This window comes from Heteronotia binoei, chromosome 17, assembly GCF_032191835.1.
Source record: "Heteronotia binoei isolate CCM8104 ecotype False Entrance Well chromosome 17, APGP_CSIRO_Hbin_v1, whole genome shotgun sequence".
Classification (NCBI taxonomy): Eukaryota; Metazoa; Chordata; class Lepidosauria; order Squamata; family Gekkonidae; genus Heteronotia; species Heteronotia binoei.
Window position 1 is genome coordinate 51610127 of NC_083239.1, and position 16208 is coordinate 51626334.

The 16208-nt window shown below is 53.4% G+C and overlaps 1 protein-coding gene across 2 annotated transcripts in view; it reads left to right on the forward strand.

The window, feature by feature from the left end:
- The first annotated feature begins 3092 nt into the window (after nucleotides 1-3092).
- The window catches only part of HIF3A (hypoxia inducible factor 3 subunit alpha), a 75132-nt gene continuing 62016 nt past the window's right edge, over nucleotides 3093-16208 (forward strand). Inside the window, exon 1 of one of the 2 annotated variants that reach the window (XM_060257525.1) lies at nucleotides 3093-3150. In XM_060257525.1, the coding sequence (XP_060113508.1) occupies nucleotides 3125-3150 (26 nt within the window). In that variant the 5' untranslated portion in view covers nucleotides 3093-3124. Of the gene's footprint in view, nucleotides 3151-6652; nucleotides 6782-16208 lie in introns of those variants that run through there. The other variant, XM_060257526.1, reaches the window with a different exon arrangement.

The window sequence follows — 16208 nt, forward strand, 5'->3', positions numbered from 1 at the left end:
GGGGCTGAGAGAGCTCTGACAGAAACTGCTCTTTCCAGAACAGCCTCTGACGGAGTTATGACTGACCCAAGGTCATTCCAGCAGGTGCATGTGGCGGAGTGGGGGATCAAACCTGGCTCTCCCAGGTTGAGAGTCAGCGCGCTTAACCACCACACCAGACTGGGGGCAAGGCCATAAAATACCTGGTATGGGGTAGTAGTTAAAGTGTGGGGCTAGGATGTGGGAGAGCCAGGTTCGAATTCCCCACACTGCCATGGAAGCTTGCTGGTTGACTTTGGGCCAGTCACTTTCTCAGCCTGACCTACCTCACAGGGATGTTGTGAGGATAAAACAGATGAGAGGAGAACGACATAAGCTGCTCTGGGTTTCCACTGGGGAAGAAGGCAGGATATAAATATTACAGATTTGTTTGTAATTTTCCGTAAGGATCCACCAGATTACATATTTGCCAGTGATGGATAAAGGTAAAGGTAGTTCCCTGTTAGGGGAGGGACGGTGGCTCAGTGGCAGAGCATCTGCTTGGGAAGCAGAAGGTCCCAGGTTCAATCCCTGGCATCTCCAACTAAAAAAGGGTCCAGGCAAATAGGTGTGAAAAACCTCAGCTTGAGACCCTGGAGAGCCGCTGCCAGTCTGAGTAGACAATACTGACTTTGATGGACCCAGGGTCTGATTCAGTGTAAGGCAGCTTCATATGTCCATATGTCCTGTGCAAGCACCAGTCATTTTCGACTCTGGGTTGACATTGCTTTCACAATGTTTTCGCGGCAGAATTTTTACGGGATGGTTTGCCATTGCCTTCCCCAGTCAGCTACACTTTCCCCCCAGTAAGCTGGGGACTCATTTTACCAACCTCGGAAAGATGGAAGGCTGAGTCAACCTGGAGCCGGCTACCTGAACCCAGCTTCCACCGGGATCGAACTCAGGTCGTGAGCAGAGAGCTCAGACTGCAGTACTGCAGCTTTTATCACCCTGCGCTACGGGGCTCTTCCAGTGATGGATAGCTGCTAATTTTTATCAAAAAAAAATGAGATCTGAGTTGACCTCCCACCAATCATTCCTTCCTTTTCTGCTGCCGGAAATTACAAAGTTCCAATTTTTCACTGATTAGTGATCCTATGAAATTCTCCCCTCTAGATCAAAGGCTGAAAAAAAAAATTCCAGACTATAAATTAATTGCGCTTGTACCTTTCACTCGCCACACGGGGGCGCATTTGCACAATCCATTCTAGCTTCTCGCGGAGGATTTAAAAAAAAAAAAATCGATCTAAACGATATCGATCCTGTAAATTGTACTTAAGTCTGAAATTCTTTTAGGGGAAATACCGTGAGGAGTGGTGGAACTTTACACCCAAGGGAAACTGCTATCCCTTTCCAGCCTTGAACACCCAATAGAGTAAAAGGAAGGTAGCAGCTGCAGATTTGGCCCTGGAAATGGGAAATTCGAATCTATTTCTGGCTGAGAAACCGGAGTCACGCCCTTTCTTTTCCTCCGGCTTGATTTTCCACTTTTCTTGTGTCTTTTTAGAGGGCAGTGTTGTTTCGGAATCCTGTTATAGGGATTAAGGATAAGATTCTACACTTTTTTTTAATGTAAAGCCCCGGCAAGATCCGGAGTCACATTCTTTTAGACTACTGAGAACTGATTTCAAACGAAGGACTTACTCTCAAGTAAACGCACGTTGCACTGTTGCCGCGTTAGCCTGTCAAATGACCTCCCCCTCCCCTAGAGAAAAGCAGAAATCAAAATCTATGTAAGGAAAGGCTCCGGATTGGAAGTCTGGTTTATGCTATTACTTTGACTAAGGAAGGACCTGCAAAAGAATTCTGTTCGCCTGTCTAAAACTGCAACCCAATACAGATTTACCTGGGAGTCAGCCCCCACGGAACAAAACGGGACTCATTTGCGAGCAGCTACGCCCTCTGCGCTGCGCATGGATTCAGCATTCGCTGCTGAATCCGCTTCCAGTCTGTTGCCGGAACCGTGCGAACTGCGAAACCGGATTAACCCCGGTGCGCCTAGCAACGGATTGCACTAGGCTCCGCATCTAAACCATCTGCGGCTACTGGAGGATTCCCACCCTCGCCTCTAGTAAAAAAAAGAGATCCAAGCGGGCAGCCGTGTTGGTCTGAAGCAGTTGAACAAAGCAGGAGTCAAGTCCTACCTTCAAGACCAACCAGTTTTTATTTATGAACATATGAAGCTGCCTTCTACTGAATCAGACCCTCCTTGGTCCATCAAAGTCAGTCCTGCCTACTCAGACTGGCAGCAGCTCTCCAGGGTCACAAGCTGAGGTTTTTCACGCCTATTTGCCTGGACCCTTCTTAGTTGGGAGATGCCGGGGATTGAACCTGGGACCTTCTGCTTCCCAAGCAGATGCTCTACCACTGAGCCACCGTCCCTCCCCAACGAGCTGGATTCCTCGTCTGATGAAGCGTGCTTAGGAGCGCACACGAAAGCTGACGTTCTAAATAAAACCCGGTTGGTCTTAAAGGTGCCGCTTGACTCCTGCTTTGTTCTAAAAAAAATAATTAATTAAAAAAGTTTGGGAGGGCACCTTAACCCTTCCGGATCTGAGGAAGCCGGAGGTGGTGAGGGCGGGGGCTCCCGACGAACCCTCGAGAGCCCCCCCCCCGCCCGGAAAGCGGCTTCGAAAGCCCTTAATCCGGAGTCACACCCGAAGTGAATCCGGATCCCGTCGCGATCAGGCGGCGGGGTCCTCCTTCCTGACGGGCGCGCAAACGGACCACCCCCAACCCCCGCCGCCTGAATCCGGATTCACTTCGGGCGCGACTCCGGATTAACCCCGCGCCGCCGCCGCGACCCCTCCTCGCTCCTCCCCGCAGCCGCAGTAGGGGCGGCCTGGGCTCCTGCCAGGGGGTGGGCGGGGAGGGGAGGGGAGGGGAGGGGGGGCTCCCCAGCTCCGGATCCCGAACTGACACCCCCGGCGCCCAATGGCTGCGCCTGGCAACGGCGGGAGGCGTGCCAGAGCGCGGAGGGGCGGGGGGGAGCCACTGGGGGAGGGGCGCGGGGAGGGGGAGGGAGGGAGCCGCCGCTGGGAGACCCGGGCGGGCGGGCAGAGAGGCGCGAGGGAAGGGCGAGCGAGAGAGAAGCCGACGGCCAGCCATGGAGAATGGCTCGAATGCTTCAAGGTAAGCTGCAAGAGCGCGCGCGGGGGGAGGAGATGGAGGGGTTTGTCTTTTTTTTTTGGTGCAACCCCCCCCCCCGCCCCCGGGGGCAATTGCATTAAAAACGCGTTTTATTTTAATCCTTTTTTTGCACCGCGGTTAACCCTTCGGGTGCAAAGGGGAGGGGGGGGCATTTGCAAGCTCGGTTTTTGGAAAAGGGGGGGGGAGGTTTGCAGAGGAATGCGTCTTCTGGGTTGGCCTTTTCGCCCCCTCCCTTGACCCCGGGGTGCTTTTGAAGGGGCGGGGGGGGGTTAACTTGCAGAGTCAGCAGATCGCCCTCGCGCGGGGAGGGGGAGAGAACCCCCGTGTTGTGTTTCTGGGGTTCGCTGACCCCCCCAACACACATTATTTTCCAAGATGCACCCCCCCCCCCGTCTCCATTTGTGCGGAGAAAGCGCATGAAAAAAAAAACTTCCAGGGGTCTCTGTTTCAGCAGCAAGGTGGAAATTATTATTATTTTTTGGGGAGGGGGGGGTCTTGCAATACGGTGGGAGGCTTCACGGGTTGTGTTCGCGTGGAAGGGGGGAGGCTCGGAAGGAGACGTGACCGCCTTTTGTTGTTTGGAAACAGATCCGAGCCCCCCCCCAAAAAATACAACCCCCCCCCCCCACAACAATCCGACTGAGATGCGGCAGGTTTGGCTGCGGGCAAAGCCGTCCTTGCAAAAGGCAGGTGAAGTATCTTGGCAGGGCTGGAAGGAAAGGCGGGGTAGGGGTGGGGGGGGGGAATGGCCTCTTGCCAGCCCCGGGATCCAGTAGATTACCGCAGCGCCCGAGCCCCTGCTCCCTGCCCAAGGAAAGTGCCAGGGGCGGGTTGCCAGAAGCGGCGCTGGATTGCCTTCTGGCTCAGACCCAAAAGCGGACTGGGAACGCAAGAGAGATTTGTGTCTTTTTTATTTTTTGGGGGGGGGGAGGGGCTGTGTATTTGCAAAGATCTCTTCATTCTCCCCCCCCCCCCCACACACACACCTTGTTTACAGCACCGCAGCCTTCTCTCCTGGCCTTTCTGCTTATGGCTTTGAGACCCCCCCCAAGTAAATAATTCAAGCAAATAAACCCAGATATGGGCTGCCCCTGCAAAAGACAGTGGTGATGGTGGGGGTGGGGGGGAGGAAGAAAAATAATTTTGCGTTCCCCCAAGCTCCTCAACTTTAGGGGTCTTTTTCTCCAAGTTCCTTTTCTGGATGAAAGAAAACACCCAGATTTTGAGGGGGTGGGGGCACGCCACTACGATACATAGTGCGCCCCTGTTTGCATAGGAGCCAGGTTTCAAGAAGAGTGGCTCTAGAGGAAGTCTTTACATGGTGCAGGAAAGGAAAATGGAGGGGGGGGGCAGGGACACAGAAAAATAGGAACCCTGTGGGAAATATTATAGTGAAGGGCGGTTGCCAGCTGGGATGGGCACGTAGGGCTGGTTCCCTAAAAGGTTTGTAGGATGATGAAACCACAGGAGCGTTTTTGGTATCGCACTGAAGACTGTGGACCCAAACAGGTGCTGGGATCTCCCGGCAAAGTGTGTGTGGGGGGTGGGGTAAGGCAGAGAGATCTCTGCTGGTCGAAGACCTCTCCCCGGGTTTGAAGTTTCGAAGGGCTTTCAAAACTGGTCGAAGTTCAAGGTTGTGGTGCAGAACTCGCCCGCCGGCGCCCGCGATCTGGAGCCATCCGAGATCCCTTTCAGATGTAGGTCAAATCCGTGGAGATCACCTCGGAATTAGGTCAGGGAGAATCAGGGTGATGGCGTTCTATCTAATTAAATCTTTCTTTTTTTTTTTTGCGTGTGCCCAGGTAGCGAGGATAGCTTGGCACAACGCAGAGCCTGGCGCGCGAGAGTTTTGGCGTGCGGCTTTCCAGCTCCGCAGAGAAGTTTCGGAACTTGGTGGGAGCGGGCGGAGCTGGGTGCCGGTGCCAGCTGCCTGTACGCGTATGTGTGCAGCCTTGGCAGTGCCAACTGTGCCCGGGTGGGTGTGTCGTTCCATCGCTCCGTCGGATTTCTGTGCCGTGGGACTTGTTGCGCCCGGCGTCCTGCTGAAAATCATGGGCTCTGTCACCAGGCAGGGCAGAACTGACACCGTTTCCCGCCCCCCCCCCCCCCAGTTCTGAGGGCACCAGGCCAGCTTGCGACTAACTGTGTGAATTTGCCCTTTGCTTTTGCAGGAATGCAGGTCTTTGAGGAGCTGTTGCTATGCTGGAGAGTGAGAGAGAGCTTGCTGGGTTGCAGGAGCTGACGGAAGTGAAAGGATAGGCTGGTAGTTTGGAAGAAGGGATTTGTCCCCGTTATTTTTGTTTTTCCGCACTCAGGAACAGCCCTGTAAAAGGAGGGACGCCGAATCCTAAAGCTTTCCTGCTTTAATGACTCTCCACCGCTGCCTTTGGAGAGCTGAGGGGTGGGGGGAACTCCAAGGCTTCCGGCTCCAGTCCCTGACACTTTGATTGGGCTGCCTTCCCACAAACGGACAATCTGCGTCCTGAGTTAAAGCCCACATCTCTTCGGTAAATGTTTCCCACCCACCCCTAAGACGCAGCCTGTAGCTGACCCACAGTGCCCCCTTCTGGGTGGGGAAGGGAACGCCCTTGTTTTATTTTTAACCGCGGGCCGAAGACTCTTTAATCCCGTAGCGGCTTGGCTTTTGGCAGACAGAAGCGACCTAGGGCGAATTATGCCAGTTCGGTGTAGTGGTTAAGTGCGCGGACTCTTATCTGAGAGACCAGGGTTTGATTCCCCACTCCACCACTTGCAGCTGCTGGCGTGGCCTTGGGTCTGCCGTAGATCTTGCAGGAGTTGTCCTTGAAAGGGCAGCTTCTGTCAGAGCTCTTTCAGCCCCACCCACCTCACAAGGGGTGTTGTGGGGGGAGAAGATATAGGAGATTGTAAGCTGCTCTGAGTCTCTGATTCAAAGAGAAGGGTGGGGTATAAATCTGCAGTCTTCTTCTTCTATGCCTGGCTTGAGAATCGTCCCATTGCTCAGCCAAGAAACTCCCGCGAGCGTCAGTGCCCAGTGCTGATGCCCCAGTCGTGGATCTTGCATTTGGAGAGGCTGCCCAGGCACGATTCTTTAGCCCTGCCCACCTGTTTCCAGCTGGCATCAAAATTTCCACTTAGCGGCGATGTTGGACGATGTTTCCCGGGCACCTTTGCTTGGCGTTCTCCTGCCCTGGCACAGCCAGGTTCCTTGTCCCCCACCAGCACCCCCTGGTGGCCCTCGCAGGACTTGCTCGTCTCCCTTTCACTCCAGCGTCTCTCTCCTCTTGCAGGCGTATGGACTGGCATCGGGCCCAACCCAGCCTCCTCGCACATGTCCTTCCTTCCCCCAGCGCTTGCTGTTGACTGTTTTTCCTCCTGGCAGGCAAGCCAGTGGCCCTCGTGTGCCGGAGGATGGACGCATGATGGGGCTTGTGTACATCACGTGTTCCCGGCCCCGTGCCAGGCCGTGACGCGGTGGGCGGAGGTAGGGGGCAGTTCCTCTACGGAGAGGAGCCCTCTTGGGCTAGGAGGTTGGCAAGCGAGTCGGTGGTCAGCAGACGGCGGGGACAGGCGGGCCGGATCGGCAGGAAGCAGGGCCCGTGGGCACGTCTCCGGCGGGGCTCTCGGTTATCTGGTGAGTGTGGGCACTGCCAGGGGCAGAAGGCAGCTGGCGCAGCTGTTTCAGTTGGCTTGGCTTCCTGCCCTGCTCTCCTTTTTTGCTCTCCTCGATGTCTTTTAGCTTTCTGCCCATCTCATGCTAGTTCACCCCAGGACTCCTCTGTTCTCTCCCCCTTCCTCTTTGCATGAGTTCCTCTCTGTTCTAGATTGTCTCGTGCCTGAGTTCCTGAGCTCTTTTCTCCACTTGTGGACTTTTCTCCTCTCCTCTGTTCCCTCTGATCTCCCTGCTACCCTTGTTTAGGTATGCTCCGTACTTTTTCCCTTCCTCTGTTCTCTCTTTGGCTAATTTTATGACTTTCCTGTTTGCTGACTGTGTTTCAGTCGAGTGGTGTGTGTGGACACATCTTTTTCTCTCGTCGTTTCATGCCTTCCGTCACTTTCTGCCACTCCACATTCTCTTCTTCTTCTTCTCCTCCTCCTCCTTCTTCTTCTCCTCCTTCTTCTTCTTCTCCCCCTTTCATCTCTTTCCCTCTGCCGTTTTCATGGCTCGCTTACCGTGCCTTCCGTCTTTGCGTTTCGTGTCTCCTGCAAATCCACGCCTGCGTGGCTGCGCTCTCCCTGGCCCCCCGTGGATCTGGCTTGTCGTCTGCGGCTTCTGGGCCTGGCTGACTGGCTCAATATTCCTGCAACTGAGGCTTGTACGGGGATAGACGGCGGCAGGAGAAAGGCAGCAGCGCAGGGTCGGCGTAAAGAGAGTTTGGCTGCAACTTGCAAAGCGGCGTGGGCTTCTTCGCGGACCCCGAACCAGCGGGAAATAGGTTTTTCATTCCGTCCATATTGCATTTCGGTAGTGGAGTGCTTGTCTTGTTGTTTTTCCCGTTAATTCCACAATGGGGACGGAGAAATGTGCTTGGATCAGGGCCCGCTGTCTGGTTGGCAAGAGCGGGATTGCAGTGGGAGGGGGGAGAGAGAGAGAATCTGTGCCGGGTCGCTGTTTTGGGGAAGGCCGTGGGCCCAGAAGTTGCGCGGCTGGAAATCCGTTGACTTGAAGTTTCTGGTTTTCAGGCCTTGAAGGGGGAATATAGTGAAGCGTTCGAATCGAGAACGTCCTGGGTTCTCTTCCTTTGAAAAGAACGTGCAGCTTTGTGTTTTGACAGTCTTCCCAGGGCTGTGCCTCAGTTTCCCCCTTGTGCGAGTCGGGTCAGGAATGTCAGCAGGACTCCTGGGTTCCCTTAATCCGAGGAGAATTTGTAGCGTCGTGTTTTTGATGGTCTTCCTGGGTCCGGGCCTCGGTTTTCACCTTCTGTGAATTGGATAACGGACAGCAAAGGGAAGCAGAAATCCTTACGGCTTGTTTTTCAAGATCAGAAAGCGGAGTTCCTGCTTTGTGGTTGGGTGAAAGGCAGTCCATGTGCCCGGTTGTTATGCATTTTGCTGACACCAACTGAGCTTCGTAGGTAGCAAACCTAAGGGAGAGAAGTGTTATCCTTGTCAAGGAGTTTTGAGAATTCGTGGCCTCCTAAGTTCTCGGAGATGTCCAGCTTGCCGAACATAGGATGGCTAATTTTTAAGATTAAATGTTGGAACTTGGCGTTTTCCTAGATAAACGCTCTCACCTGCAAGCTCTGATTCCGGGTTTGCTGTGCCTTACCGTAGGTGCCCAGTGAGTAGGCAGAGGTACTCCGCGCACGCCAGAGTTTTTCTCTTTGTGACTTCAGCTGTACCCCCTAAACTGGTTCTGTGGCCTAATGTGAACCACGAGACAAGCATACGGGGAGGGTGCCAGCACTGTGCCTAGGGAGAAGTCAGAAGGCTTGGTTCTGAGGTACGCTCATCTTCTTTTCCCTGGCACATACCCGTTGGCGTCCATTCCCCCACTCTAGAAATGGAGGTAGTGGCCTACCTTACCCAGTGGGTGTGAGGGCAAGATGAAAAGATCGTTCGAACCACTTTCCATTTTAAGAAAGCAACGTTCCACAAGTTGGCTTGAATCTGTGCGTTGGCTGCACCTATAAAGTCGGGAATCGTCTTTTAAAACGGTAGTCCCTAATTGTATTTCTAGTCGTACAATCGGAATCACTCCCAGGAGCAGAGGGAGGTGTGCATGGCAGGGTGTCTCCGTTATTATCCTAACAACGATCCTGCGGTGTAGGTCGGGCGGGCATGTTTCAGGGCCCAGAGGCTGTTGGGGCCTTCTGCGAAATCCACCAACCTTCCTTGTCTTGGGCGGGGTTCCTTGTTCTCGCCGACAGAAGGTGTCGGTTTCAAAAACGTGAGAAGCGTGAGCCGCTTCCTGGACATTTTGCAGCTGGTGGTGGTAATGCTGTGGGACGCGAAAGCGCTCTGCACGTTCTCAAGAATGGTGTGGGGTTTCAGACAGCCCGCTGATAGCATGGTGCCCTCGGGCCCCCCCCGAATACCTGGAACTGCACTGCCACCCGGTGGACCTTACACTGGAAGAGGATTTGAACCTCGTGCCCCTAATCGACCGCTGCCGGCCCTTCTGTTGCACTCGGATGAGGGTACATGAACATGGCGGGAAGCTCAGGGTGATATTTAGGAGCCGTGGATGTGGCAGGGCCGCTATCCCTTCTCCCCCTACAGCTCCGTGGGTCCTGTCTCTGCCACATACTCGCTCAGCAGCCTCGGTCAAGCCTCTCCGGTTTCGGCCTTGCCCACCACCACCCCTGCCCTCGTTCTGCAAACTGGGAGCCGTACGGAACAACTGTGCGAAGCGAGTTGACTTGTTGCATACAGCGCTCTGCACAGTTAAACCTTAGAAGATGATTCTTCGTGCGCAGAATTAACAAGTTCGCAATATGCATTTGAGTCGGCTCAGGTCGTGAGCGCGTGCCGGGGCGCAGAGCAGGGGATTCAAGGGCTTTTCAGAAGGCAGCCGTGTTTTGGGGAGAGAGTCAAAGCTTTCTCTGCATCTGGCAAAGGAAACTTTGACTTCTGAAAGCTTACCTCTCTGAAATCTTGTTAGCGTCTGACAAAGGAAACTTTGACTTCTGAAAGCTTATCTCTCTGAAATCTTGTTGGCGTCTGACAAAGGAAACTTTGACTTTCGAAAGCTTACCTCCCTGAAATCTTGTTGGTTCCTAGACTCAGACCTATCCAGTCCACATTATGACATCTTTCTCTCGGCTTTGTTAGAAACTCCTCGCTCTGCTTTTACACACCGAGCAAAATTCAGTCGTTTGTGGGCATTGGACCCAGAGGAGATGGTTTGTTAATTCATTAATCTGGAGCAGAATAATGGTGTATTTGGCGCCTGTGTCCCCTCGCTAACCTCTGCCCTTCTCTTGAAAGGGAAGAGGCCTGTCTCTATCTGTACAGCATGACAAACTGTTGGGATAGAGTGACGGCCATTTCAGTTAGCCACTCGCCCTTTAGCACAAGGGTTAACGTAAGGGATGCTGGAAGATTCGGCGCTAGGATTCTGCTCTGAGCGACGGAATGCATTTGATAACGGCAGAGCGATGTGTGCAAAAATCTGTCGGCAGTTTTCTGAGAAATTTTAACGGCTTGTGAAAGCAACGTCACCCCAGAGTCAGAAACGGCTGGTGCTTGCACAGGGGACCTTTCCTTTCTTTTCCTCCCTGTCTTGCAGCTTTGCTTGGTGGCGGTTTCCCCTTTGCTGTCTTGTGATGCGTGTCGCGGAATCGTTTATGCCGGCCCTGAAGGGTTTTCAAGGCAGGAGGCTAACGGAGGTGTCTTTGCTGTTGTTTGGACCCTTTGCAGAAATTAAATTTGCTTGATGGCTTTTTTTAAAACCACAGGATGGTGTAGATGAGGGTGCCCTGGGTCATTTTTAGCTCCTGAGCCGTGCCAGGGTGACCTCTGTTTGTGCTGCCTCCTGGGGGGGTTGAGAATGAAGCTGGAGAAGGAACGTCTTGTTTTTTAAGAGACCTGAAAGAGGTTCCAGAAAGGCTTCGCTTTCATGGTGCGAACACATGTTCTCACTTCTCCCTTATCGCGCCTGTTTAAACCGGTTTGCAAAGCAACGCAAAAACCTGCTTAACCTATTGTACTGGAGGTTTTTAAAAAAACAACACCTTACCAGTGCGCCACAGGCGGGGAGCTCCTCTTGGAAACCATGTTCCACTGCCTAAAATAACCCCGAGTTGTTTCTGCGAAAACCAAAGCTCCTTATTCCTCGCTCTGCCAGACAGCCCTGGCAGAAAAACTGCAACCGGTGTTCCCTCTAAGCTGAGTGAGTGTGAGCTAGCTCACAGTTTTTTAGCCTTCAGCTTACACATTTTTTGTCTTAGCTCAGGAAAAATGGCCCTAGAGCAGAGGTGGTCAAACTTGCTTAACGTAAGAGCCGCATCGAATAAACGTCAGATGTTTGAGAGCTGCAAGACAGGGAGGAAAAAAAAGGAAAGGTCCCCTGTGCAAGCACCAGTCGTTTCCGACTCTGGGGTGATGTTGCTTTCACAACGTTTTCACGGCAGACTTTTGACGGGGTGGTTTGCCATTGCCTTCCCCAGTCATCTACACTTTCCCCCCAGCAAGCTGGGGACTCATTTGACCAACTTCGGAAGGATGGAAGGCTGAGTCAACCTTGGGCTGGCTACCTCTATCCAGTTTCCACTGGAATCGAACTCGGGTCGTAAGCGGAGAATTCAGACCACAGTACTGCAGTACTGCTGCTTTACCGCTCTGCACCACAGGGCTGCTAAAACAGGGAGGCAGGCAGGCAAATAAATGAGGGAGAGGTGGAAGGAAAGCAATTTTAACTTTAAATGCATTCTCCAACCCGCCAACTGGCTTGGCTTGGAGAAGTTATTTAAAGAGAGAAATTCCTTCTCCAACAGGGCGGTGGGCAGCGGTGTTTCAGGAGCCACACAATCTATGTCAGAGAGCCACATGTGGTTCCCAAGCTGCAGTTTGGCCACCCCTGCCCTTGAGCAAACTCATCGATCCTGTCGCTTGCAACTTTAATGACTGTAGCTCACCAAGTAGAATTTTTGCTCGCAAGACTCGACAGCTTAGAGGGGACGTGGACTCCGACTCTGGTGCAGTTTGTCCTCGTGGATGCAAAATCAGGCAGGGTTCACCATGCTGGCGTGACCCAGACCCATAGCGGTGTGGGGAAGCAACCTGCACGACCGCTGCCACGGGAAGGGCTTTCGTTTCATTTCCACAAGGCACTTGCAATATGCAAGCCGGGCCTAGCGCCCCGGTCTTTGTGACATTGTGGGAAAGGAAGCCCCTCCGGGCTAGGCAGCTTCCGCAGAGCATGTGGCGGGCCGGGGGCTTGAATTGGGCCGGCCCCTGTGTGGCGTGCCCTCTGGATGATCGTGCCCTGTGCATCGTGGCAGGTCTTCGGAAGGGTTTGTACCTCTGGAATTTCCTGTCCTGGGAACAGAGAGGGGGGCGGTGCACGCCCGCTTGCCAGTCTGTGGTTTTAGCAGTACCCTGGTAAGCGGGTGGAGGCTGAGACAAGTTCTGGCTTCTTAGGGGATGAATCCTCGCAGATCGGAACGGGAGGGCCAGAGGAGAAAAAAGTTTAACCCTCTCCTGGCTTGAAATACCGAACAAAATCCCTGATACCTAACTGGAAGTGAGAAGCACCCAACGGACAGCAGAGGGGCTGTGGCTCAGTGGCAGAGCCTCTGCTTGGCATGGCAGAAGGTCCCAGGTTCAATCCCCGGCATCTCCAGTTGAAAGGAGAAGGCAGGAGGGGATGGGAAAGACTTCCAACTGAGGCCCTGGAGAGCCATGAAGTAGGGCTGTAGCTCAGCGGTAGAGCCTCTGCTTGGCATGCAGAAGGTCCCAGGTTCAACCCCCAGCATCTCCAGTAAAAAGGACCAGGCAGGAGGGGAGGGGAAAGACCTCAGCCTGAAACCCTGGAAAGCCATGAAGTGCGGCTGTAGCGCAGTGGTAGAGCCTCTGCTTGGCATGCAGAAGGTCCCTGGTTCAATCCCCAGCATCTCCAGTTCAAAGGACCAGGTTAGAGGTGATGGGAAAGACCTCAGCCTGAGACCCTGGAGAGCCATGAAGTGGGGCTGTGGCTCAGTGGCAGAGCCTCTGCTTGGCATGCAGAAGGTCCCAGGTTCAGTCCCCGGAATCTCCAGTTCAAAGGACCAGGTAAGAGGAGATGGGAAAGACCTCAGCCCAAGACCCTGGAGAGCCTCTGCCAGTCTGCGTGTAGCCAATATTGACTGCGATGGACCGGTGGTCTCATTCAGTGTAAGGCAGCTTTCTGTGTCCGTGTGACGGGCAGCGGGCCAGGCTAGGAGAGCTGGGTCATTTAACATCTAAGATCGGGGTAGCCGAACTTGCTTAGCGTAAGAGTCGCATTGAATAAACACCAGATGTTTGAGAGCTGCAAGACCTGAACACCAGATGTGTGAGAGCTGGAAGGAAGGGAGGGAAATAGAAAGGGGGGAAGGAGGGAGGGAGAGGTGGAAAGAAATCAACTTTCAATGCATTCTCCAAGCTTGGAGAAGTGATTTGAAGAGTCAAATGCCTTCCCCAAGCTGGCTGACTGGGCAGTGGGGCTTTGAGAGCCACACAATACGTATGAAAGAGCCACATGAGGCTACCGAGCCCCAGTTTGGCCACCCCTGGTCTAAGGCTTGATCAGGTACCCGTTAGTTTGCTGTTACTCCCAGGGAGGTAGAAAATCGCTCAGCGTCTGTGTCATATGTCTAGAGTTGGACTCCAGAGAAACTGACGCAGAGGTCAAACCTGAAATTTTGTACGTGGCAAAAGCAATGAGCAAAGTTTCCAAGTCAGGGAGGCAACTTGGGCAAATTTCAGTCTCAGTGGCTCCAGGAGGAGGGGCTAGTGTCTGTGTGTGTGTGAGAGAGAGAGTCCAGATTTGGCTCCTTGACCCCTGTTGTTGATTGCATTTTCAGAGCTACACAGGTGCTTCTCTCCTTCGCCGTTTTATCTTCCCAGCAACCCTGTGCAGTGAGTTCTAACTTCTGAGAGGAGGGAGCATTTGAACCCAGATCCCCCCAGACCAGTTATCTATCCACACCTCTGAGGGTCTTTCTCGGACCTTTTCTTATTTATTTAAAACGTACAATCTGGAATTGAAATCAAAACAAAGGCTAGCGATGCTGATCTTGAGGCCAAAACTCGTACTCTTTTAAAAAAACACCCTTTGAAGTAATCCTTGCACTGATATTTATTTATTTTTATTCAGTTTAATTTCCGTCTGTACATTTGGCGCCTGCACGATGTGGAACCGTATTTTCCTGGCCTGTTCGGTTCATTGCTTTCCGTCTCGGGTGGCTTAGAACGGCGAATTCCCTTATTTTTAGAATCCCTTTAGGAAAAAAATGAACTCTTTCCTGTAAATATGTGGGCGTCGGGGGGCCGAGTCTGCCCTTCCCGTTAGAGAAGAACACACATCTGTGTTGCCGTGTGGCGTCAGAATCCAAGATAATGCGACGCCGTGTAAGAGCTTTGCAGTGTCTCTTAAAAAGTTACCTCAGATTCGGAACATATTGTCGTCTTTTTTGGCGTGGAGGATTTGAGGCTGAGACGCAGCTGACATTTGAGACGGATCTTTGGTCAAAAGGAAGGCTTAGACCGTGAGAATGCGATAGCTTTCTGGCCCCCCTCCCTCTTATAGGTTCACCTCCCTTCTTTCCCGCTCGGCCACCCCTCCAGCATCCCAGCCTCATCGGCAACAACAGGGCTGGAGAGCCAAGGCCGTCCCCTTCTGGCGGCCGGCCCGGCTCTGCGCAACAGAGCCCGGCTGCCCAATGGCAGCGCAGTGTTCCCAGCCGAAATTAGCAAGCAAACAGGAGAAAGCCCGGCCGCTGGTTGGCTGCTCTCGGCCTAGCCGGTCCCCCTCCCGTCGCTCAGCTCACGTAGGCCCAGGCTGAGCCAGGGGCCTCCGGGCTGCTTTCCAAGGGAAGGGGAGGCGGGCGGTAGGGAGACTTCCTCTTGGCCTAACCCAGAAGGGCAGGTCCCAGAGGCCTCTCTGGAGCTCACGGCAGGCCCAGGCCGGCTGAGTGCCCGGGGAATCGGGCACTGTCGGTGGTGTGAGCCTCCCGCCGAGGCTGGGGGAAGCACGCGGTGCCCCCCTCCTTCGTCCTGACAGCAGGCTGTGCTTTGCAAAGCGAGCGTCCTCCCCCTCTCCAAGCCGTATGCTTTGCTCCCTGTTCAAAAACGCGTCTCGATCGGCTCTGTATAATCTCGGCAGCCGCCGTTCTTCGCCACGTTGGATTTCACTGGCTAGGCCTCGGCTTGCTAGCCCAGAGAAAGCAACCACCCTGGTCTTCCTTTCCTCCGGCTCGAAGCCACCAAGCCAGGGGTGGGGAACAGTGGCTCTCCAGATGTTTTTTTGCCTACAACTCCCATCAGCCCCAGCCAGCATGGCCAACGGCTGGGGCTGATGGGAGTTGTAGGCAAAGAACATCTGGAGAGTCCCTGTTCCCCACCCCTGCACTAAAACCATATTCCCAGATTTTTTTGGGGGGGGGGTGGTGGGAGGGCATGTTATTCTTTCCCAAACTGTTATGCTTCAGGTGTGCTTTATGCAGGCTCGGTAGACAGCCCTTGCGGCAGTGAACGCAGAGCTGGAATGGGTTTCCATGGAGCAAAAGAGGCCAGGCTGCAGCGTTGGGGGGAGTGGGATTTCCGTAAGAGTCTTGCAGCTGAAAAAGCAGGTGCTGATAAAATTTTGGAACTTATTAAGGCAGGGGTGTCAAACCCATTTGTTATGAGGGCTGGATGTGAGATAAATGAGACCTTGTTGGGCCGGGCCATGTCGGGTTGAGCCATGCGTGTACCTGTTTAAGATAACTTTATAAAGGACGCAGACAAACACAATAAAATATATATTTTTTTTAAAACTTAAAACACGCTTAAAACATTCGCGCTCGTTGGTCTTAAAGGTGCTTTCTTTTGTGTTTCTCCCATGGGAGCCAAGGAACTAGGCAAAGGAAGCTCTGGCTCGTTCCTTCCTTCCCCAGGGGATTGGGGGGTGGAGCCTCAGCCAATAGAATGGAGGCTTGGCTCAGTAGCTCTGCTGTGTGATTGGGAGAGCTCTTGTGCAATGGAGCAAGCCTCGCAGAGCAAGCTGTGATGTAGAAGGAAGCAAGAGAGAAGGAGGAGGAAGGGGATGACGGTTGGGTGGGGGCCTGATAGGAGCGCTCGGAGGGCCTGATTTGGCCCCCAGACTGTGTGTTTGACACCCCTGCACTAAGGTGCTTATTTTTAGTGCTTCGAATGAACACTGCTGCTCCTCTAGAATTAATTGGGAAGGTTTGTTTGCACGCCAGACATTTGTTTTTTTTTTCTGTTCCGGTCTTGCGCATAGAATTGGGAATCAGGACTTGGTTTTGATTTCCTTTTTCGGCCTTGGAATTAGAGGCGTCTCAGTCCCTTTTGCTTGATCCGAGGAGCCAGAAACACGATTCCTCGAATCCTGTTACTTACCTTAGAGGAAATGCACGGTACAGTAGTTACCGCTA